This window comes from Rhipicephalus microplus, chromosome 9 (assembly GCF_043290135.1).
Source record: "Rhipicephalus microplus isolate Deutch F79 chromosome 9, USDA_Rmic, whole genome shotgun sequence".
Lineage (NCBI taxonomy): Eukaryota > Metazoa > Arthropoda > Arachnida > Ixodida > Ixodidae > Rhipicephalus > Rhipicephalus microplus.
The window spans coordinates 30,985,681-31,011,200 of NC_134708.1; the positions used below are offsets into that span (position 1 = coordinate 30,985,681).

At 46.4% G+C, this 25,520-nt stretch overlaps 1 protein-coding gene and 1 long non-coding RNA gene across 2 annotated transcripts in view; one reads left to right on the top strand and one right to left on the bottom strand.

The window, feature by feature from the left end:
* Positions 1-25,520, bottom strand: part of LOC142771650 (uncharacterized) — a 310,230-nt gene that overhangs the window by 22,925 nt on the left and 261,785 nt on the right. The gene's annotated exons all lie outside the window — the stretch shown is intronic.
* LOC142771649 (uncharacterized) overlaps positions 20,512-25,520 on the top strand; it is a 148,975-nt gene continuing 143,966 nt past the window's right edge. Inside the window, exon 1 of the mRNA XM_075873413.1 lies at positions 20,512-21,198. Within this exon, the coding sequence (XP_075729528.1) occupies positions 20,873-21,198 (326 nt within the window). The 5' untranslated portion in view covers positions 20,512-20,872. The remainder of the gene's footprint in view (positions 21,199-25,520) is intronic.

Consider the following 25,520-nt stretch of genomic DNA (forward strand, 5'->3'; position numbering starts at 1 on the left):
ATGACGTCTTTTCCAAAGACTGCTTTTACAGCCATTAAAGTTTTCAACAGCACTTGTGACAATGATGGCTGTTTTTTTTTTTCCTCTCGAGACATGAGCTGCCGTTTTTCATTTGCTGCCTTGTTCTTGCGATATAAATTGCAGCATTACCTCCAGAGTGGTTGTAGTGAGCACTTAGGTGGTAGTCGCTGGAGGATTTGTTCGTAATTAAAGCTGCCTTTTGCATCCATTATGTTTTGCACAACATCAGCGGATGCCCGATGGAGTATCTTTTTGTCTTGTGAACATATAACCACCCAGGTACAGACAGCTTCGTGCCTACTTTGTTCGATTTAAGTATCGTTAAGTAAACCACTGGGCAAGTATCGAATGAGCTCCCGGAATCGCACACTTACCTTGAGAGTGCTGGTGCGACCAAACTGCTGCCTCCGAATGAAGTGCATGGACGCTGAACTGTCCCTCCCTTAATATCTTTTCAGGCTCGCGCATAGCTAGATGACATGTATTTGACATGCGCAATGTATGTGATATTGCATCTGGAATTACACCTATACTGATAGGTTGGGACAGTTGGTATGTGATTATCGTACATTGTCAGTAGTATTTCAGTAAGCTGCAATCTTACGCGCATGCATTCTATGAGAAATAAATAATGGACGACTGGAAGCCGCAACGTGTGACGCTGTCCGTGTGGGGACGTTTATTTCGGGAACATTTCTTCCAGGGAAGTTTTTTTTTTTTGGAACCTGCAGCTTCTCTAGTGTCATCTTAAGCGATGTAAGATTGAATGTTTGCGTAAGAGGGGATATTTCTGTGCATTTTATTTCTTGATTGATTGATTGATTGATTGATATGTGGGGTTTAACGTCCCAAAACCACCATATGATTATGAGAGACGGTGTAGTGGAGGGCTCCGAAAATTTCGACCACCTGGGGTTCCTTAACGTGCACCCAAATCTGAGCACACGGGCTTACAGCATTGCCGCCTCCATCGGAAATGCAGCCGCCGCAGCCGGGATTCGATCCCGCGACCTGCGGGTCAGCAGCCGAGTACATTAGCCACTAGACCACCGCGGCGGGGCGTGCATTTTATTTCTATGCATTTTAGCTGTGCAGTAAACACTTTGGCCTTAAGCACAAGCCCTCCGAGAGCCAAAAGCATCACTACTAGCTCACTAATACATCACTAAGCACTTTACCTCAGCTCTTGTCCACCGCAATGGGGTAGCGGTTACGTTGATCGGCTGCTGACCAAAAGGTCGAGGGATCGTTCCCGGCTGCGGCAGTAACATATCGTCGAAGGCAAGATGCTAGAGGCCTGTGTACCGAGCGATGTCCGCACGTGTTAAAAAAAAAAAAAACACACACCAGATGGTCGAAATTTCCAGAGCCCTCCACTACGGCGCCCCTCGTAATCCTGTCGTGGTTTTGGGACGGAAAACCCCTGATATTATCACTACTATTATCTGTGACGACAGCTGGTGGCGTAGCCTTTCCCTCCCGGTATTTCAAACAGATATCGAAGCCCGTAAAAGTGAAATCCAATCGATGCTCTCACAGTTCGCTCGCGACGTAGTTTGAAGCGCTGCCAGGTCGTTTTTCCAGAGGACGAAGGCCACGTCACGTCATGCGGACAGAAGGGAGCGCCACGCGCCTGCTTTGGCAGCCGTACGCGTCAGCATCGTTATTAGGACGACGAAAATACTCCAGCAGGTTATCGCGATGAGCGATATTGATAAGCGTAGAAATCCGATCGAACAAAAACAAACAAACAAATAACACTAGGTTGTCCAGAATTACGCATCTTTATATTTTATAGTAGATGAACTCACCACCTAATGCTTACATATTGATGTTGCGCCTCAGATATGCATAAAGAGAGAGAATAAAATGAGGGAAAGGCAGGGAGGTTAACCAGAAAATGGAGCATCCGGTTTGCTACCCTGCACTAGGGGAAGGGGGAATGGGGAAGAAAGATTGGAAAGAAAGCGAAGAGGAAAATAGACGCGCGCGAAAAAAAAAGGGGGGGGGGGAGCTGGGGTGCTACAGTCTATACAATAGACCGCTGCCACGCAAAAAGTTTAGTAAGGCCTTCACTGATTTTCTGTGAGCACACAAATCATGTCGTCTTTCCAGCACTGATTGTTCAGACAAAGGTCTGTCGTCAAGGCGAGCTAACGCAGCAGCTAGTTGCCGTCTTTGCACGCTGTAACGAGGGCAGTGACAGAGAACGTGCTCTATAGTTTCATCGCTGCCGCAATGACCGCAAGCAGCACTGTCTTCCATGCCGATTCGGAAGGCGAAAGCTTTGGTGAAGGCGACACCAAGCCATAGTCGGCAAAGCACCGTTGTCTCGAGTCGAGAGAGTCCAGACGGGGGCCGGAGTCGACGAGACGTGTCCAGTCTACGCAGTCGCGTGTGCCGTAAGCACTCGGTGTTCCACAGGGATTTTAATTCTGCATTAGCGATTTTTCGGATGGTCATTGCAGCATCAGTCCTTGAATATGGCGTAGATTTTTCTTCACCATCTTCGTGTGCTGATCGGGCAGCTGCATCGGCATGTTCGTTGCCCAATATGCCGCAGTGACTTGGAAGCCACTGAAACGTGATTCTGTGTATTTGCTGTTTGATCTATAACATCCACAAGTATGAACGCAGCCACCAGTTAAAGATGGCTGGGCGTTCAGCGAGTGCTTAAGCACTGGGTGGTGGCTGAATCGTGTGACCAAGGAGGTTTATTTTTTTAAACCTCCTTGCGTGTGACGCAGACAGACAGACAAAAATTTTTGCGTTTAAGTATCTCAACACTATCGTCTTTATTAACATCTATAAAACAACCGTTGCCTTCTTTTTTTTACGATATGAATGCGCGCATGATTCTTGAGAAACACGGTCGCAAGCCGTACATTCCAGACGCGTACGCATTCAGGCACCCAGTGACGTCGTGTTTTTACTTCTACTATTTTTGTATATATGTTTTCCTCGTGTTGCCAGCTATCTTTAGAGCCACGAAACAAAGTGAAAATGGGTATCCTTACACCAACAACTCATTTGGGTTTTTGCGAGCCCGCTCTGTAACTTCCTCACTTAAAACTGTGTCCTAGCTCAACACAAAGTGCTATTTGATGAGTTTTACTTGCCGAAAACACCGATCTTTTCGTGAAGTGTGTGCCAGTTGGGAATTCCATATCAATACGGCTACCCGGGGTTCTTCACCATGCGCCTGTAACTACGTACACACCGGTTTCACCCCCCGTCGACATGCGGCCGCCGCGTCCAGGAGTCGAACCCGTGGCCTTGAGCTCAAAGTCGTATAGACATAGGTGTATACCCTGGAAGGTGCAACGCATGTAAGAAACGTGTTTACGTGAACAAAAATTAAAGACCAGAAAGCGAGCGTGAGGTGTGTTCAATCACCCACTCGTTTACCCTGAATGAATGAATGAATCAATAAATCAATCAACCAATCAATGTGTGAGCTATACCTTGCGAAGTTGCGCTTCTACACTTACAGGACTTCCTGTCAGTGATTTGTGGGAAGCTGGGAACGCACATTCTTGAACCCCTTCTTAGTGCTGGGGCTTTGTTCTTCAACAGCTAATCGTTTGTTGAATTTATGCAGCTTGGTGGATTTACTGGTTTCGTTGAAGTCGTTGCTGCGCGTTAGAGCAGCGCATATATAGTAGCCTTCACTATAGAATATCCTGTTCTTAGAGCCGCTGATATGCTGTACAGAAGGGGGCGCTTTTGAGGTCCCCTAGCGGCTACTACTTTAATTATGTGGCCGGCGACACTGCGAAGCGTCAACATCACCCTAAACTACAAACAAACAAACAAACAAACAAACAAACAAACAAACAAACAAACAAACAAACAAACAAACAAACAAACAAACAAACAAACAAACAAACTGGATGCAGAACAACAGCAAAAAAAAAGTATACTGGAGAGCAATATAGTACTCCGTCTGTCGGGCCATTGCCAAGGCCTACACGACGACTGGCGCCCACAAAGCAGCCGAGCTTTTAAGGCTCCTTGTTTGCCAACAGCACCCCGCCGCGGTGGTCTAGTGGCTAAGGTACTCGGCTGCTGACCCGCAGGGCGCGGGTTCGAATCCCGGCTGCGGCGGCTGCATTTCCGATGGAGGCGGAAATGTTGTAGGCCCGTGTGCTCAGATTTGGGTGCATGTTAAAGAACCCCAGGTGGTCTAAATTTCCGGAGCCCTCCACTACGGCGTCTCTCATAATCATATGGTGCTTTTGGGACGTTAAACCCCACATATCAATCAAATCCTTGTTTGCCAACAGCACTTCGGCGTCGCCGTCGTCTTTTTATCGCTGCTTCACAAGGAGGAAAAGCTACTGCCGGCGAACGAATGTGATAAGTGTGGTCGGCATATCCATGCTACAGAGAATGGTGGCTCTACCGAAGTTAGCCACTCGTCAAGATAAAAAAAAAATACCGAAGGAAAATAAAACGGGAACGAGATTAAGAGAGAAAAAGAAAAGATAACATACTGCGACGCGGAACCGGTTGTGTAATTGAGCGGCAACGTCCGCGATACGCGAGTAATATCGCAGCGGACTTCATTTCCATCACTGAGAAGAGAAAAATAGCGAAGCCTCGTCGCAGAACGTCCTGCGGCGCCCACGACTTCATCCGAGGCTGGTGTCGAGTTGCCTCGTAGTCTGGCGACTATACTCCGATCAAGGAGGATTAAAGAAAAATTGCTGGAGTGCAAGCTCCCGCAATGCCTTGCCAGCAGAAGTGAAACTACATTTTGCCCCTGCCAAGACGGCGGAAACATGCTCTATTCTGATGGTGCCCACTTAAAGATCAAGTGGCTTTGATATGTTAAGTAAATGCTACGTTAGTTCTATATTGAAAGATAGTTGTTTCCGACGAAATAACACACAGAAACGAGTATGGATGACCGAATCTTTAAAGATCTTTGCTCACCAGGAAAACTAGTAACTGTAAGACGCACTTGGAGCACAATGTTAAACCAAAAAGTTCCCACATTAAACTCGTTGGGCGTGCGAGGGAAACGCTTCGTTTTTAATCGCTCAACGGTGATAATTTATCATGCCCCTAGTAAGACGGCGACCACAGCCACCATCTTGTCAGAGGAATGGCTTCACTCCTGGGCAATCATTTCCACTCCCGCATTTTTTTTTAAAAATCCTCCTTGACTCCAATTCGCACATCAGGCACAACGCTGTGTAGGCTAGCGAGACTTCTCGCAGTCTACGCGTTCACATTAAGAAATAGTTCAACGCCGTTCCTATATACTCAAAATGGAATTTTCTTTTCGTTTTTTAGGCTAGATATTAAACGAGCCTGTTTTTTTCCTACAAGTAAACAAACCTCGTTGTACGCTTCCCACACTCGGCCCGCGCGAGCTTTACGACAATAGCCGACCACGATGCGCGCGGAGTGATACGTTTTGCCGGCCGAACTACTTGCATAGCTTCCTATAGGCGTTGCACCTGATGTGTGAAGCAGCGAAAATCCGAAGGTGGTCTGCGAGGCAACCGCTTTATTGGACAATCTGAATAGCCCACTTGGCGGTAACGTATTGACTGCAGTGGCTGTTGGTAGGAGTGATAATTACAAAATAGTAAACGTTGGCATTTTTCATCCCGAAACCATGTTGTGCTTATTAGATACGCCGTAGCAGAAGGCTACAAAAATGTTTATCACCCGGATTTCTTTAACGCGCACCTAAATCGAAGTACACGGGCTTGCAGCATTAAATTAGGCAATAGCACAGAAGTGAGTGTTCTTGGCTCAGTGTCCTAGAGTATATTAGAACAAGCCAGAACGCTGGTCTATTTTGAGTATGCTGATTATCAGAACGCTCACCGCGTTGTGTGTGTTCTAAAGTCTAGCGCCGTCAAAGTCTGACCATAAGTTGGTGAATAATCACTAAGGATTTCAAGCCCATAAAATCCATACTTTGCTATACATCATAGCCTACCGTGGTGCTTTGAAAATGCTGCTAACGTGATACTGACCAGAACTGCGCATGTCAAAAGGAGAACCGCCGAAGTTCTAATTCAAAAGAATGCGAAAATATCAAAAAATTTTATTTATTTATTTTTATCAAAAAACTTTCAAATCGAGCCGATATCAGATGTGTTTGCTTTTGCCCAGTATCATAGCGCCTGTACTGTGTCGGCTCTTCACCTTGTGCTCGTCAGATTTAGTGCTCACTTAAGCGAGATCACAAATTTCGAAGACCTGTGACACCCTATAAGGTAACGTCATCGCGCGATGATTTTCGGCATCCCTCGTGTTGGCGCCGACGCCCCAGCGGGACACCGATGTTCAATTTACACGTTTGACGAGGCATCCAAGGATATCACCTCAACGTGAAATGAAATAACGAAGCGAAAGCCGCTGCGCCAAGAATGCTTAGTATGCGGAAACCCAGAAGGGATAGCACCCCCCATCATTAAAATCCGCCCCACCGGTCGCACCGAGGCGTTCCGCACTAAAGCGTCGCGTTACTCGGAACAGACCGCGATCGATGTGTGCTGCCCGCAATCTCGATCAATATCCACGCTGATTCCCAAGTTTTTCCGATACACGTGCTCGCCTCTTTTCTTTCGCGTAGCGGCCGTCCGTCCGTGTGCGCGTGTGAGTTCAGTAGTTCTGCTCAAGGTGACAGCGGCACTTGTGAGAGAAAAAGTAAAAATAAGAAAATAAAAGAACCGATCTACGGAGGTCTTGTTCAGGTGTCCCCCCCCCCCCCGAGTAAAATTGCATATCATTTACTCACACTTCGGCTCCTATTACTGCTACTTATACTAGCTACTATACTACAACTACTGCTGTGACTTGACACCCACACTTATCCCACGTGGGGTTAGATCTATCTATCTATCTATCTATCTATCTATCTATCTATCTATCTATCTATCTATCTATCTATCTATCTATCTATCTATCTATCTATCTATCTATCTATCTATCTATCTATCTATCTATCTATCTATCTATCTATCTATCTATCTATCTATCTATCTATATATCTATCTATCTATCTATCTATCTATCTATCTATCTATCTATCTATCTATCTATCTATCTATCTATCTATCTATCTATATGCATGTATGCATGTATGTATGTATGTATGTATGTATGTATGTATGTATGTATGTATGTATGTATGTATGTATGTATGTATGTATGTATGCATGTATGTATGTATGTATGTATGTATGCCATCACCACAGTGTACTACTACTATACTACTACTACTACTACTGCTACTAGCACCACTGCGACGAGAACGACGACGACACTACCACTTTCGTCTGCTATTCGTGCTATATATTACCACCATTGCTACCGCACGTCTTTACTTCGCCTCATCACTAGCATGCCCAGCGTATTCTATACGTCCACTGAGAAACGAAGGCCGGTCGCAGTGGTCTCCCAATTCACCCTGTCTTGCGCGAGCTGGCTTCCATAACTACTGCTGCCACAGATAACGCTTCTGTTATACCATATCGATTATCTATGCCGCGGCAGTCGCGACTAATTATGGCGACAGGATGCGGAAGTAGGCTTGTTGAAGCAATCTCCCCTGCCCATTCGTCTATACGGTCCCGCCAAAGTGCCCGAGGAAGGGGAAAGCTGCGAACTCCATTAAGGAGACAGACGAACGGCAAAAATAAGAAAGAAGTTTTATTTGTTGACCCTGTACGCAACGCGCTTCCCTTGTTTGTTTGTTTCCTTTGCTTCTCGTTTCTTTGCCTGCCTCGAAGCGAGAATGAGGTAAGGCGCCGTGCGCGTCACAGATGATGTGACAGCCCGTCTTCATCTGGGACACACGCCCGCGTGGCCTGTCGTTGGCGCCCCCCCCCCCCCCCCCCTATTCTCCTTCCTTACCGTGAATCACCGTTGTTACGTTCTCGAGGACGCAGCGGATGCCACTTCCGGTTCTCTCGACAACGTGACGGAACAGGACACACACGCCCGCGAATAAACAGGGTCGCTGACGTCTTTGTTGCCAGCGAGCTGCTTTGTCCAGTTGAATGATGCGCGTATCTATATCTGTGCATGCAGGTCGGCCGGCCACTCGATCTGTCGACGGAGTGAATAAATGGGAAACGGCCATTGGGTCGTGAATCAGCGGTCAATGGGATACACATGCGTAAGAGCATACGCTTGATTGCCTCCAATAACTTTCAATTCCGCGATTGCCTTCATAATTCACTTAGCAAATCCCCTGTGGTATAGCATTGTAGCTATTTGACGTAGCGCTACGAAACTAGAAAAAAAAAAAAAACCCTTGGTTTGGGTGAGTTGGTCCATCATTAGAGGAAACTTGAGAAGCGCAAACGAAGAAAACGAAAAGGCACACAACAGGAATGACGATTTACTTGCGAGTGGCGTTTATCGGCAACAAAGGACGTGGTATTGATTGATATGTGGGGTTTAACGCCCCCAAACTACCACATCAATATGAGAGACGCCGTAGTGGAGGGCTCCGGAAATTTAGACCACCTGGGGTTCCATAACGTGCACCCAAATCTGGGCACACGGGCCTACAACATTTCCGCCTCCATCGGAAATGCAGGCGCCGCAGCCGGGATTCGAGCTCGTGACCTGCGGGTCAACAGCCGAGTACCTTAGCCACTAGACCACCGTGGCGGGGCGCAGAACGTGATATACCCGCCCATAAGCATATGCACACATCATCCCACAAGAGGTGGCGCGGGTCAGACTTCGAAACATCAAATCGGAAAACAAATCCTCGCGTATCAAAATGCGTCGATTGATAAGCCACTCCATTTTCTTTCAACACCAGAGAGACGCTATGCACATAGTTCGTCGTTTGCGCTTCTCAAGTTTTCTCTGAAAAAAAAAAAAAAAAGAACCTACCAGCACACACAGACAACCACAAGAAATAATACACGCAGTCGCTTTAGCAACTATCTATAGCGCGAAAAAAAAAAGTATTGATGAACTATGAGTCCCGAGGATGTGGATCCGATTCCCGGTCACAACGGGCACATTTCGATGGAGGTAAAGTGCAGGAACGTCAGCGCACTAAGATTTATTAAGATGCACGTTAAAGGACACCAGGTGCCGGAAATATAGCAGGGGGGCCACCCACTTCAGCGTGCTTTACAATCATGTTGTGGCCCTAGAACGAGTTCCAGAGCTGGCTATCATCGGTGGCGTTTTGTGGTAGTAAAACAGGGGCTACAGACGGCTGACTGGCTTCACAAAAGCTTGCACGCATTCTTTAACATTGATATTGGTTAAGGTAGAGCACTGGAAATTGAACTGGTGACTATCCGGACATGTTGGTAACACATGACCAAACCTAAAAGTACTCAAGGCGAGGACAGATAAAAACAGGCTTGAGAAACACGAGCGTTATCTCACAAAATAATTAACTGCCTTCAGCGATTTTCGCCGTCTCTGTTTTTTTTGTTCGTTAATTTTTTATGAGAAAACATGAGAAGCTAAATGTTCTTTTATGCCAACCATCTCACTCTTTGATCTTAGCCAAAAAGGCTTGCTATATCAAAACAATGAAAACAGTGAAGAAACAAATGTCCACAAAAAAGTGTTGCTGTTTTTTTGTTATTGCTATCTTCTGCTCATGCAATATTACTAAAAAAACATTGCACATTTAAGTGCGGGTTGTGTAGTATGTAAAAGAAAACGATGTTGAAGAAAACATGCATAATAGAAAATAAATTGATGGCGCGCTCCTGACAACGACCTGCTTTTAGCGCCCCTATTTCCGGGGTCAATAAAAACTGAGTTTCTTTGACGATGGAACTCCTGTCGGTGGAAGATTATTGCGCGAACATTCGTAAATACTATGTAGCACGTTTTTTTTTTTTGGGGGGGGGGGAGGGAGCTTCTTTGTGAAGGCAGCATTACGATAATTCGACGAGAAGTTGCCACGCGGGACACTGCTTTCAAATATGAAAAGGTTAATTGTGTGCTTAGATTTGGGTGCACGTTAAAGAACCCCCGGTGCTCGAAATTACCGGCGCCCTCCCCCAACGGCGTCTCTAAATCGTATCGCGGTTTTGGGACGTTAAACCTCAACACTTATTATTATTAAATATGAGTAGGTTAGGGAGATCCGTAATCATCCGTAAATAAGTTGGCAGAGCGTTTCGCAAACGGGAACGCAGTTGGGCGACGCGCTCTGCTGCGACACCACGTGCTTATGTCACCGCTGCTGCGAGGCTCAGCCGAGGATGTATCATCGAACGCGCGTTGGGCAAGCGATGGGGAGGGAAGCTAGGTCGCTGTGCGCCGTGTAGTGATCTCAGTCGGGCGTGTCGTGAGGTCACCGTCGTCGAGTGTAGGATCGAGTGTCTTTTCCGTCAGCACAAAGTGCGATAACCCAACACGACGTTTCGAAGTGTCTCGTGACCGGGGGTCCCTTTGTACAAGGCTGACGGGTATGACGTACGGTTTCGTCACCGTGATGTCCTGCACGTGGAAAAAAAGTCAGCTGGTATTCGCAAATAGTTGACTAAAATCCTGCGCCAGGACCATGGAGGAGTGACTGTGAGGCACGCCGCGCAATGAGAGACACCGTAGTAACTTTTAACTCTATCTGGGGACCAGAAGGTGGCGGGATCGAATTCCGGCCGCAGCGGCTGCGTTTTCGACGAAGGCGAAAATATTCGAGCCCCGGATCGGCTCGGGTTCTTAGATTAAGGTGCCCGCGCTGAAGCATCCCAGGTGTTCAAAATTTCGGGAGCCCTCCACTACGGCGTTATTTGTAATTATGTTGTGGCCTTGATTATACGTAGAGTTTGACGTCCCAAAACCACCATATGACTATGAGAGACGCCGTAGTGGAGGGATCCGGAAATTTCGACCACCTGGGGTTCTTTAACGCGCACCGAAATCTGTGCACACGGGCCTGCAGCATTTTCGGCTCCACATGTTGTGGTTTTCGGGACGGCCAAATCATTACTATGACCACCCACGAAGATATTCAACATGCACCTAAATACATACTTTTTTTTCTTTTAAGCAAACATTTATACACCACAACACAGTGAGCTCCGTGCGTGTCGCCATATTGCGAATGTGCGTCGCGCCATCTGTTGCAAGCGTGGCAAAGCAACACCCTGCACTGCCACGTGAGCAGACGCTCCGCCAATCAAACGCGAAACTTTACAACCCGAGTCTGGCTGTAAACATGTATCGCGCTTTTCATCTCTTGTAATCGTGTACTGTTTTCGTGTGAAACTTCGAGAAGACATTCTAAAACAGTCCGGAAAGTCTACAGCGCGTGCATTTTCAGACTGCAAAAGCGACTTCACAGGGTACGTACCATTGCGACGGAAAGAAACCTGAACAGCGAAAAGCGTTTATTTCGGCTCAGTCAAACTGCGGCATGCTTTGGCTGTGACAAGGCAAAACGTGTGCTGTAAGAGGGAGTGAGCATAGCGCTAGAATCTCTCTCCAGCTTGCGCTGATCTGCCGCATCTGTTTATCATTTGCCAGTAATGCTTGGCGCTTAGAACACAGACGCGGTGTGAAGCGCCAACCAGAGCAAGATTTTATAGTGCTATACGGTGACAGCGGCTGAAAGCACAGATTCGCCTAGCGACAGTGAATGTTGGTTCACACCGGCTACTAGCACTGGTCGCGCGACCATTTGCGACAGTGTGACCAGAAAGCGACTGATGTTCACACTGGCACAGGCTGCATGCGAGAGACCGGGAGTCGCAAAACCAGAGAGTCATGTCCGGATCTCGTTATCAGCGAGAACTTTGGAGACCGGCGCCGATCAGCTGATCACCGCCAGCGGAGTAGTGGAGGGAACCGAGTGCGCCGCATATATTGTTTTCGTCCGTTCTCGCACAGCGTTCCCAGTAGCGTCAAGGAGTTTGATTCAAGCGAACAAGAGATTAGAGGATTTTAGTCTGTCCGGCGAACCGCTATACGGAAAAAATGCCGCCATATCCACGAAGTGAATGATGATGAGTGGGCGAAGCTCCGGAGGTAAACCTGGTAAACCATGAATCCTCCGTACATTTTGCCCACTCGATTTTACTGCAACGCTCCCCCTAGCGTACGTCGCCGCACTATATCGAACGATGACACGCGCCATATGTGGCATCATTCCTATTTTATAACACCTTTCATCTTTCATAATCAACTACACGTACCGCCGTCTAGTTTATAACATCTTGCATCTTTTGGACGGACGGACGGACGGACGGATGGACGGGCGGACGGACGGATGGACGGACGGACGGACGGACGGACGGACGGACGGATGGATGGATGGATGGATGGATGGATGGACGGACGGATGGACGGATGGATATGGCTGTACCCTTTAGATCGGGCGGTGGCTAGCGTAATACTTAGAACTGAACGAGAGGTGGCTACATACAGGGGACGCACAGCCCACGCCTTAAGGAGCTTCGCTCCTAAAAAGTTTGCGGATACCGGTTTACCGGGTCTGAACTGCGCATGCGCGTGCCTTACGGGCGTTTACCGTAAGGTCCCTAGATGAAACAAGGTAGCGTCACTCATTGTTCTCGAGCCGTCCTGCTCACTCTCTCGATTACTCCTCTTTTTCTCTGCCATCCGCGTCTGTAATTGGAGCATTACTTGCACGTGATCTTGCAAATGGCTGGTGGTGTTATTTATTATTATGCAAAAGGTTCAAAACGAGTACGCATGCGCATATGGCTCCAGCCGGATTCTCGCCGTGACCAAAGACAAAATCGTAGCCAGAACATAAACTGAAGAGGAGGAGTGTTTCGGTGTGCACATAGATTGTTTCGCCATGCTCGTTCAATACAACATCTGCGTTTTTCAGCAATGCTGCGTTGCCGTAAACAACAGAAAATGGTTTCGCTCTCTTCAACTTACCTCGTGCTTTCCGAGATGAAGCGCACCATGAAGTGCAACTATGAACCATTTCACGCGAATGCTTTCGTGCAACTCCGTCAACGTATGTCGACGCGGATCTGCGAAGCGAGTTCACTTGTCGGTTTTTATTGAAACGCCAGGCGCGCGTCTAATGCGTGTCTAGTGCATGCCAGTTGGTACAAATACATGTGGGTATGCACGTATACAGAGCAGCTGTAGGTTGTAATCAACGCACCTTCAGAAACATTTCACTCTTGACCAGTTCCCGTTTGAGCCGAAACGCGCTGCTTCGAGACATCTCACCAGTAGAACTCTCACTTTTTAGGAAGTTCCCAGCGCCGCATCAGAATCACTTGGCATCACGATTGTCCAAATGGGCACATTAAAAAAAAAAAAAAAACGTCATCGCAGTGCTGCTGGACGAGTGTTCGTATCAGTCTGGTCGTAGTTTTTTTTTTTTCTTGCGTGTGCACAAGCCGGTTGTAATCAATCGTCACAACGTCACGCCCTGTGGCCACTTACAGGATCCAGCAAGAAGCACGTTCACTGTGTCACAGCATGAACAAAACACAATCGAAGAAGTGGACTAGTTAGAACTGGACGAAATACCGCGGCCGTGGAACTAAAATGTACTACGCGAGACGCCATGGCTAGTGGTGTAAAGTATAGAACTGCACAACGTTGCCGGTTGAGTAACGCACATTCCGCTTGCTCTTGTGTTGTGCCGTTTATGTTCATAAAGGTAACTGTTTATTCTACGTCTTATTTCGTTCCATTTTGTTTCATTTACATCTATTCACCGTAGCAACGGAACCCAAACATTCGCTTTTGGATGAAAGTTTTAAACCTTCTAGGGGGCGCTTCAGGAACATCGGCGAAGAGGAAAGGGTAAGGTGTCGCTACATTGGAAACTTGTTTCATCTAGGGACCTTAGTTTACCGGACACTCAAACGCCCAAACGCCCGACATGCTTCCAAGGTTGCCATTACCGGCTTCCCTTTGAGCCGAGTCAAGTCGAGCCAAACAAAAACGTAAAAAAAAAACAACAAAAAAGCTACTTCGAGGCCCGCTACCAGCATGGCGCTACGGACACGCTACTCGCCTTCCGACGATAAAATTATACTCGGAGAAGTTCTCGCTATGAACCCTTTCGAGAATGCTTCGCGGTGGCACAGAATCACTGAAAGAGTGTCAATGCTACTGCGGCGGACACTCGTGATGCCGATTCTGATGCCGATCACCGTGATGCTGATGTTTTCTTCATAGTTGGGCTTAAATCATAGCGCAAGTAAAGAAAACAAACAAATTTCCGTTTTGTAACGAAAAATTTATTGGCATTGTCAATTTTTTTTTTCTTTTCAGATTTAGTCAGCAACCGTGAAGAATTTCTACTTTGCGCATGCGCAGATACGGCGGCCATGGCCGCGAAGGCGTTGCGGGCGTTTTTTGGGCGTATTTCGGGCGGTACGGGCTAAAAGTGCAAAAAGCTCGTTTCAACGCTATTCGGCTTGACGCCCTCCGGCAATCCGGTATACGCAAAAACGTACCGGAGTGCCGGACAGACTCTATTGCCATGGTGCTGGTGCGCTATGCCATGGTGTCAGCTCTGGCAGCACATAAGCCTCCAACGAAAAAAAAATGGCAGCATATTCACGGAGCGAATGATGGAGAATGGGGCGAAGCTTCCGTTCGTCCATTCGTTCTTGCTTCCGTCCGTCCATGCGCGCGTCTGTGTGGCCGCCCGTGCGTCCATCCGCCCGTCCGTGCGTGCGTCTGTTCGTGCGCCCGCACGTCCATCTGTGCGCCCGTCCCTGCTTTCGTCCACGCATCCGCTCCTGCGTCCGTCCATGCGTCCATCCGTCCGTGCAGCCATCCGTGCGTCCATCCATGCATCTGTCTGTGTGTCCGTTCGTCCACCTATTCAACACTCCAGGTACCACCATCTCGCATCCTTTCATCATATATTCGTCATATAGAAGCCCCGCCATGAAGCGTACATACCAAGGATTGAACGAGAGGAGGCACACGCACACTTTCTTATGGCTTGGGCTTCCTGTCTACTTCCCACCTTTAACCACCTCGAGTTCATGGTATATACTAGTTCACTGTATTCATGGCACTGCGGCCCAACGCTCGCTAAACCATTCTAAAACCAAGGAGATTACGCCCAGCGAGTATAACGTAGCAACCCTCTCTTGTTACATGCCAATGGCTGCTAATGGGGAATGAGAGACAGGAGAATTCGGCTTTTAGTTAACGCGCACGCTGCGAATTTTTTATTGTTCAACAACGCACAGAAGAAATCTCCCACCGGCACCACCTTGGAGGTCAAAATGTGAGTCTGGTTACACACTACGACTACTACTACTACTACTACGAGGGACAAACGGGTGCCGCTTAAAGGAGCTTCGCCCCTAAAAAGCCGGTGATGGGTGTGACCCTCCTTTCGTTCGCGAGAGTTGGCCGGCCATGCAAGCCGCCTTCCCCCCGAGCTGCGCTGAGACGACGAGGAGTATTTCCGAGAGTCGTACGTATTCAGAAACGGTACATGAATTTAATTTGACTTGCCGCAGCCTACAATGCAGCACAAACGCGTCTGGAACGTGGTGCTTGAAGTCGTTGTCAAGGCATGAAGCACAAACACGTTTCGAACGCTCTGCATTGAAGGCGGTGGCAAGTCAAGTTCAAGACAATAAGACGGAAGATAGTGCACAATTCATTTTTCTTTATTTTGACGGTGTTTAGCTTTTTGAGAATGCCGCCACATAAGTTCGACTGTTTGCTCGAGCTTCTGCGCCCCGTCATCTCCAAGCCAAGCATTCCGTGGCGGTGGCGGCCATGGTGGCACACACCCAAAAGAACACACTCGTGTGTATTAGGTGACAGAGGGCCAGCGCAATCGATATATATATATATATATATATATATATATATATATATATATATATATATATATATATATATATATATATATATATATATATATATATATATATATATATCAGACAGACAGACGGGCGGACGGATCGATGGACGCTTCACCTCACTCATAATCATTCACACCTTGGAGATGCTGCAATTTTTTTCTAACACTTTTTTCGCCATCTTTCAGCAGATGTGCTGTTACCTCATCCTCCCCAGCTGCTTTGGTTCTTTGCATTCCTTCTAAGGTTTTCATTACTTTCCTGTCTTTACTGGTAGGATGTCGAATCTCTCTGGGCTGTTACGGCTTCTTACGATATCGTCCCGGTTGTTTCGGCTTCTGTACAGCTCTTTGTAGAGCTCCTCCGCCACGTAAACTATCCTACCCATATTCCTTATGGCATCGCCTTTTTTTTTTTAAATTAAATGTATGTAAGGAGAGGTTGGTGCCAATGCGTGGCGCCGGCTACTCCTCTTCTCTTGCACAAAAGTCGGCATCGCACATTTTGTAGCAAACACAAGGCTATACATATGTACATAGCACAACACTTACACAATGAGTTCACGTTTTTCAACACTGAGTGTCCACACCATACATAAATGTATGGTGTGGACACTCACCACTATACATCAGATGTTTACAAAAACATCTGATGTTCCACTTCCTTCCACCTTTTGCTACAATCACCTCCCCATGCCACCAATTTTAGTAGACATTTCTGGTATCGCTTCCCTTATCAACAAATCAAGCAACCATTCTTCCCCTGGTTATGGTTCGATTAATAGTAAATTTTTAAGAAATACTGTAGAAATTAGTTCCATCATATTAGCCAAGATATTCCAACAATCACTCGACACTTCTACTCTCCCATCTGAATGGAAAATCGGGAAAGTAATTCCTATTCATAAATCTGGTAGTAAAAGTTCCCCTGCTAATTATCGTCCCATTTCCCTTACCAGTACGTGCTGTAAGCTATTAGAGCACATCATATTCACAAACCTTGTAAATTTTCTTGAAAGTAATTCCTTCTTCACGTCATCTCAGCACAACTTTCGTAAATCATACTCCTGTGATACACAACTGGTATCATTTACTAACAGATTACACCGCATTTTGGACAACTCATCACAAGCTGATTGCATCTTTTTGGATTTTTCCAAAGCATATGATAAGGTATGTCATAAACTTTTACTTCACAAACTAAGGCAACTGAAACTTGATTTGATGATTGATTGATATGTGGGGTTTAACGTCCCAAAACCACTCTATGATTATGAGAGACGCCGTAGTGGAGGGCTCCGGAAATTTCGACCACCTGGGGTTCTTTAACGTGCACCCAAATCTGAGCACACGGGCCTACAACATTTCCGCAAGCCAACTGAAACTTGATCATAACGTGTTTAAATGGATTTAATGTTTTCTCACAAATCGCTCACAATTTGTTTACGCTAACGGGTATAATTCTTGTTTTACTGAAGTACACTCCGGCGTTCCTCAGAGATCGGTTATTGGGCCTCTCTTATATCTAATTTATATTAATGACCTCCCCTGCCACATTAAATCCAGAATTCATTTATTTGCTGATGATTGCGTTATTTTTCGTGAGGTAAATAACATAACTGATTCGTGTACTCTTCAATCAGACCTTAACACTGTTGATAACTGGTGCCGTACATGGTTAATGGAATTGAACATAAACAAATGTAAAGTCATGCGCGTGTCCCACAGTGTTTGCAGTCAATTTACTTACGACTTAAACGACATACCTCTTGAATCTACTAAATCGTACAAGTACTTAGGCATCCACATAACATCCAATCTCTCTTGGGCAATGCACGTCGAACAAATAATCAACAAAGCTAACCGTACGCTTGAGTACCTACGCCGTAACTTTTCCAAAGCTCCATCTTCATTGAAATTAGCCCTGTACAAAACATTAATACGACCTAAACTAGAATATGCTTCTTCGATTTGGGATCCCAGCCACATTAATTTAATTACATCGCTTGAGCTAGTTCAGAATAATTCCACAGGCTTCATATTATCGAACTACAATCGCACTGCCAGTATATCTGCAATGAAAAATAATCTGTCCCTGCCTACCCTGTCACTTCGAAGAAAAGTTTCTCGCCTATCAACTTTTCATAAATTGTATCACCACCCCATCTTGCACGAAGAACTTATTTTACAACCCCAGTATTTTTCCAACCGTGTCGATCACCGTCACAAGGTTGGAATTATCACCTATCGTACTAACACAGCTGCGCAGTCGTTCCTGCCTCGTTCTTCTCGCGAGTGTGGAACCACCTTCCCCCTGAAATTGTTGCAATTGATGACAACCATCTTTTTCGTGATACCGTAGCTAACATTGTATACGCAGGACCTATTTAATGTATTTTTTGTTTGTACGCTGACTTTTGCTTATATTCGTACTAACGCTGTATTTTTCCCTCCCCACCATGTACCATGTGTTTTCAATGTAATCCACTCCCCTCTGTAATGCCATTTGGCCCTGAGGGTATTATAAATAAATAAAATAAAATAAATAAATAAATGGGTCCACACTGCATAGAAATGTGTCCGCACCACACTGAGTTTGTAAAAAAACACAAGTAATCACGTCAATTTAAGTGTTCACACAAGAACGTGAAAGTTCAATGGAATGTCTAAGGTGATTTTGTCGCTTAAATACTGAACTATTTTCAGAAAGGTTTTCCCCAAAATATTGTAGTGAAACACGAAAATATTGTTTTGAAACATACCACGGTTAACAGTGAAGTGCATTTGTTTTTTGTTTAGTACTTTGGAGTTATTTCTGATTCCTCCAGAAAGTGAACGACTGCACGCGCTGCAGTGGCTTTTAGCTTTCCTTTTGGCCATGGACCCAACATTTTCGCAATTGACGGAGGTCGCTTATTCAAAGAATTGAGATTTTGAAACAGATTCTTTCGAGGTACGTCATGATCTTTACAATGCAGAAGAATGTGCTCCACGTCTTCTTGAGCTTCTCCACATGAGCAGGTAGGACTGCCAGCTTTCCTTATTCTATACAGGAAAGCCTTCGTGTAGGCTGTACCAAGTCGAAGCCTATGGACGACTGTTTCTGCCGATCGGCTAACCTTTAACGGAATATTCGATTCCATACCGGGATCAATGTTACACAACAAAGAGTTTTGCGCACCATAGCTCAGCTTATTTATTAGACACCGTGCATCGCTCATCGATAGAGGGAGCAGTGATATATTATTTTCTTGATGTGCTGCATATGCAATGTGATCAGCTATGTCGTTTCTTGTGATTCCACAGTGGCTTGACACTCACTGGAACATTATGCTGTGGTTGAAATCTTTTGCTATGGCGTACGTCCTCTCTATTTCATATGCGAGCTCACTAGCTTCGTTGCCCAAGCTGATTTCTTTTAAAGAAACTAACTTTTAAAGAAAAGGGAGTCACTGATAACTACACATCGAAGTGGACCTTGCTGTAAACATATAAAGCGTAAAGCACAGAGTATTGCACAGAGTTCTGCTGTTGTGGATGTTGTGAAATGGTTGAGTTTAAAAGCTTTTCTCGCTTGGTATGCAGGTACAAAGAGTGCCGACGTAGAGCTTTGATTCAGACATGATCCGTCGGTGTACACGTGAACACACACACACACACACACACACACACACACACACACACACACACACACACACACACACACACACACACACACACACACACGCACGCACGCACGCACGCACGCACGGACGCACGGAAGCACGGACGCACGCACACACACACACACGCACACACGCACGCACACACACACACACACACACGCACACACACGCACACACACGCACGCACGCACGTACGCACGCACGCACGCGCACACACACACACACACACACACACACAAAGACAAGGACGAGCGCAGGATTTAACCTCATTTATTATTAATAAGACTTTACTATTATTACTAGCCCAATCTCATGCTCTACTGCAGTATCTGTATCTTCCAAACCCAACCGGGAGCCGTTTCGAGTAAGGAGATGGCGCAGCAGAATTGGCTGTTTTGGCCGCACGCAACATTGCTGACCATGCCGAAGCTAAACGCTATAATTGCGCCCCCTACGCAACTCCGACGTTAATACACATGTGTATAAGTACGCATTCGGGGCTCATCGTTCAGACCAGGACTGTGATTGACGTATACAGCGTCGACTGGAAAGGAGATGGGGGGTGGGAATCAGGCGGCTGGGCTATAATGTGATCGCCGCACGCAGCGAAAGTGGCTTGCGTCGGCTTTTCTGATCGGATTGGCCGCGAAGCGATCGAGCCGAGACGAGAACGAAGGCGGTTACGATTGACAGCACGGGTTATTAACGCCGGCGCTCGGTGGTTCCAGCGCCGTCAGCTTGACGGACGTTGTGGCAGCGCCGACGCTGACGACGACAACAACGGATGGCCGCAAGTGGGCATTTCCACGCGTGCGAGCTATCTTGCCTTGAAGACCGGAAGCGAATAAGAAAAAAAAAGTGTTGTGTCAGGGGGCGTGCGTGTAATCAGACCGTTCGATTCACTTCCGGAAGCTTCCTTGTTTTTGTAAGAACTTCCTGCAGTCGTCATGTTTTCCGTGTAAGCTCGTGGAACAACCGCACTCCAGCTGTTGTGGAGGTTCGTTTAATGAGCGAATAGTCTTATAGGGCCCCAGATTTGGCTTGAGATGGGTTTGAGACAAGCCAACTAATAGGGAAAGAGATAACAACCATGTTAGCCCGGTTTATCGCCTGGCGTCCTACTCACGGGAAGGGGGGAGGGGATATATGTAGTGATCACATAAGCGTAGAAATAATACGTACACTGAGTGTACGCTGAGTGTACTCAGTGTACACTGAGTGTCTTAAAAAACTCCAACAGCGCTGTTGCGTTGCGTATCGCCCAACAGCTGTCTCTGCCAAGAGCCGAGAAGGTGCAATGCCACCTAGATGATTTTAGGCCTGCTCACTGCTTCTTCAGTGGGCTCTGACGTCACTCCGTTTAGACCGGTGTGTTTCGCTGCACATAGTGTTTATGCTTGCTCTCGTCGCTCGACAGACATGGATTGCCAAGCCTGACGAACGTCTTCGTGGCATGCTGGTGTGCTTGATGGCGACTCGAGAGGGCCATGTTTTTCTGTATCCGTTAACTGCAGCGCGGATACGTGTGGTACGCTTTGTGCACTGGATATTCGCAATTTGTACAGCTGCAAATCCGAGCGGTTGGACTATGCTGCGTGGCAAATTGTTGCGGCAAAGGAACCGAAGTTGCGAGTGTTCTGGTTTCCTAAGGGCAACCAAAGAACGAAATGGGGGCGTCGTCAAGCAGACGTCGACATCCGTTTTCTTCGTGACCCGAAGGTATGTGCGTCCGTACTACGTATTTCTAAGTCGTTCCAATGGCACTATCTCCACTATGTTCTTTTTTTGCTCTGAAATAAAGGTAACATGCGTGTTTCGGACTTGCGTAAGCCCTGGACATAAAATAATGAACGCGCGTGGCAGTACCTTTTCAGAACAGGCGTTTTTTCTTCAGGGTCGGTAAACATTTCGCTACTGATGATTAGCGCAGCGGACTTTTTGTATTACGTCTGTTCACTTGGCTGAGAAAAATGAAATGTTGTTGTATTGCTTAGTGCTTTGGTTTTGTGCATAGTCTTTTCTTGCCGGTGTTCCAACCACTTCATTGCGGTATTAGCGCCAGTTGCCAGCACCTTAGCCTAACATGTTTCCTTGAAGTTTGGAGTTTGGATGCGTGTAAACACTTATGGTATAGCGCTTTCTTAAATGGTTTTCAGCAGAGCCCCGCCGCGGTGGTCTAGTGGCTAAGGTACTCGGCTGCTGACCCGCAGGTCAAGGGTTCGAATCCCGGCTGCCGCGGCTGCATCTCCGATGGAGGCAGAAATGTTGTAGGCCCGTGTGCTCAGATTTAGGTGCACGTTAAAGAACCCCAGGTGGTCGAAATTTTCGGAGCCCTCCACTATACGGCGTCTCTCATAATCATATGGTGGTTTTGGGACGTTAAACACCACATATCAATCAATCAATCAATCAATCAATCAATCAATCAATCAATCAATCAATCAATCAATCAATCAACTGGTTTTCAGCTGTGTGATCTCTACTCCAAGCTAGAATGTTTAAGAACCACCACGAAATATACCTATCTAAGAACCGGCAATGCAGTAGAAGCATCAGGGGGGGGGGGGGGCTACACGATTTATTCTGGACCCATCACTAACGATTACCCCAGGTAGTAAATATATATAGGATTGACTACGCACCACTGCGGGAGGGGCCAGAGCAAAAAAGAAACGCCGCTCCTTGTGTCGATCTCAACAGATGTTTGTGAAGCAAAGTAGCTTATTTTCTCGGGCAGTGGTCATCATCATGACATACTTGCGGCAGCAGCACACGCTCTCCTCAATGACTACGTGTGCATGAAGACAGATGTTCGAAGGAGAACAAATAAACTGCAGAAAGTATGCAAATGAGTAGGAACAGTTTCTCTGCATGTTCTAGACAGTGTGTGTGCGTGTTGTGGGTGCGTGTGTTGTTAAATATAATGATTATTTATTTCGTCACTTTGATGGTTCATCGAATTTCACTTTTACAGGTCGACCACACGTTCGATGGCGCACATTCTTTGACTTTTTCGTGGAATAAATGGCGCACAGATGAATCTATTAACGCTTTCAAGCGTAATACATTACTTAAACCAGCGCCCCCCCCGCCTTTTTTTTTTTCGCAAAAGGCAGAATAAAGCTGTTATGCATGTAAAACTCGCCACGAACACTATCTTTTAATGGAAGACGATGGTGGCAATGGATTCTCAGCCTTCCGTACGTGCGCTCACTCGGGCAAAACGAGTGACGTCATGGTGGCAGTGAGCAGGCCTTAAAGTATTTTTCTAGGTGGCATTGCATTGATTGATTTGTGGGGTTTAACGTCCCAAAACCACCATTTGATTATGAGAGACGCCGTAGTGGAGGGCTCCGGAAATTTTGACCACCTGGGGTTCTTTAACGTGCACCCAAATCTGAGTACACGGGCCTACAACATTTCCGCCTCCATCGGAAATGTAGGTGGCATTGCAAAATTCCGCAGCTGCAAGCTTGGTCGCGTTGCGAATGCAGCGCTGCCTTCCGAATTTTTCGTTCAACTAATATTAATGCCGTATCATGAATGTCATGAGATAGAAGACACGCATGATACGACATTGATGTCATGATCTGCATATTCGTGTTCGTCATTTCTCATGTCGTCATGGTAATTTTAGCACACATAGAGACGATCAAAAGTCGGCGACATGCATGGTGACATATTCATGGTCGTTGGACATTCATATATTACGCCAATTTCGTTTGGGATATATCAAGCCAATAAAACTGCCCTCAGATCTATACGCTGACTGAATGACTGACTGACTGAATGACAGACAGACAGACAGACAGACAGACAGACAGACAGACAGACAGACAGACAGACAGACAGACAGACAGACAGACAGACAGACAGACAGAACGGACAGACAGACAGACAGAACGGACAGACAGACAGACAGACAGACAGACAGACAGACAGACAGAACGGACAGACAGACAGACAGACAGAACGGAGAGACAGACAGACAAAATGGACAGACAGACAGACAGACAGACAGACAGACAGAACGGACAGACAGACAGACAGACAGACAGACAGAGACAGACAGACAGACAGACAGACAGACAGACAGACAGACAGACAGACAGACAGACAGACAGACAGACAGAACGGACAGACAGACAGGCAGACAGACAGACGGACAGACGAACGGATAGATAGATGTGTGTCTCTCTCTGTCTCTTTGTTTTGGGAAAAATCGCGCATATTTATACAACAGATTTAGGAGTGACACGGCCGAACTGAGAGAACACTCGAACTCATCGAAGATTCGAAAACTGTCAATGCCCTGCTCATCTACACTGACCTGTTTTTACAGACGCTGCGGCACGCAGAATGGCCGGTACACTACGATTTTGGACGCGTAGGTCCGTACGCATCAAGAGATAGAGAAAGAGGAGGGAGGAGGAGATAAGAACAACGCCGAAGAAAAAAAAATATAGGCCGAAAAATGCATGCCGCTTATATTCTGGTTGTTACAGCTGTCAAGGGTGTCCACTCAGTATGGACAAGAGAGAAAGAAAGAAAGAGAAATGGAGGAAGAAAGACAGAAAGAAGGATCTTGAATACACAGAAAAACTGTACGTGTACTCATGTTTGTAATGATGTGATCGGCGTACATATAAGGAGGACCCCGTCAGCAGGTGCCATGAAATATTCAAGGCGGCGCGCACGCACAGGACTACACGCAGTTCGACGTGCCACTACGGGTGCCGGAAGTTCGACTTTTACTCGAGCACACGAGCGTAACAGTGCTGCAGGTCTTACGCATTTTATGTACGCCATACCTATCCGGGCATATTCATAAGTGCGTGGTACGCACGTTTATGCGGGACCATTGTACTTCGTCACTCCATAAATAGCGGGTAACTATGGCTCTTTATTTCTATTCCAGGTGCCAGCGATTGGGCTTTGCATCTTCTTTATGTATTCGTGAATGCGTCTTTCGTGAGATGTTTCATCCATATCGAGGTTCTGTCCGGCTGTCGGGAGTAACAGGGTATACGGAGGTGTGGTGAAGTGCTGCTCGTTTTGGCAACAGTAGATAGATGCATGCACGCGTGACATTCGTCGTGAGGTAATGCGTGTCGCAATATCGTCACGTAGCACGCGAGTCGCCATGTTTCGTGACGATCGACACGTCCCCGCGTCTCACCTGACGGACGGTATACCGCGTTCTCTTTGGATGAGAGTTCGTTGAACCCTGGAGCGGCCGATAAGTATTGGGCAAGGAAAATTAGAACGAGAAGTCAGTGATGCAGGGTGACTCGATGGTTGTTCTGAAGTAATTAATTGGTTATTTAAATGAACCGTTCAATAATTAAATGTATTTTTTTTAATATACCAGCTCGCATGTTCGTCTGACGCGTTATTCCGTAGATCGAATCATTCTCTCGTCCGAGGCTCTCAAAAATGGACAGTTCATTCATTGATTGACTTGATACTTCATTCTTTCGATGAGATGTTCGTTTATCATTCACACTTATTTAAAAATATTAAAATCATAACGTATATTTCGTCTCGAGTACCGTTGTATATTGCAGTTTGTACGACGTAGTTTAAATACCTGTTGAAACTTCTGGCGATGAAAAATCTTTCGAACACAGTTTGTTGGCGGAACCATAGTTTGGACTCACAGCCTTGAAGACGACAAGACCCGCCCTGGTGGCCTGATGGTTACGGGGCCCAACTGCTGACACAAGAGTCGCGGGATCGAATCCCGGCCGCAGTTGTCCCATTTCGGTGGAAGCGACACTTCAGTTGAGGTGATCGTTAAGGAACACCAGGTGGGGAAAAAAATCTCGGAGCCCTGCACTACGGCGTTCCTCAAAATCACATCGCGGTTTTGGGATATAGTCAAAACAATATTTACTATACCTACTTTTTTCAAACAAATCAAATCTTCCAAGTATGTAATTCATGGTGATTTCAGTTCCACATAATAGTTTGTATTTCCTAATATACAGCTTAAACTCCTGCTAAGCCTATAACAGGCTTAGCAGGAGTTTAAAAAATTG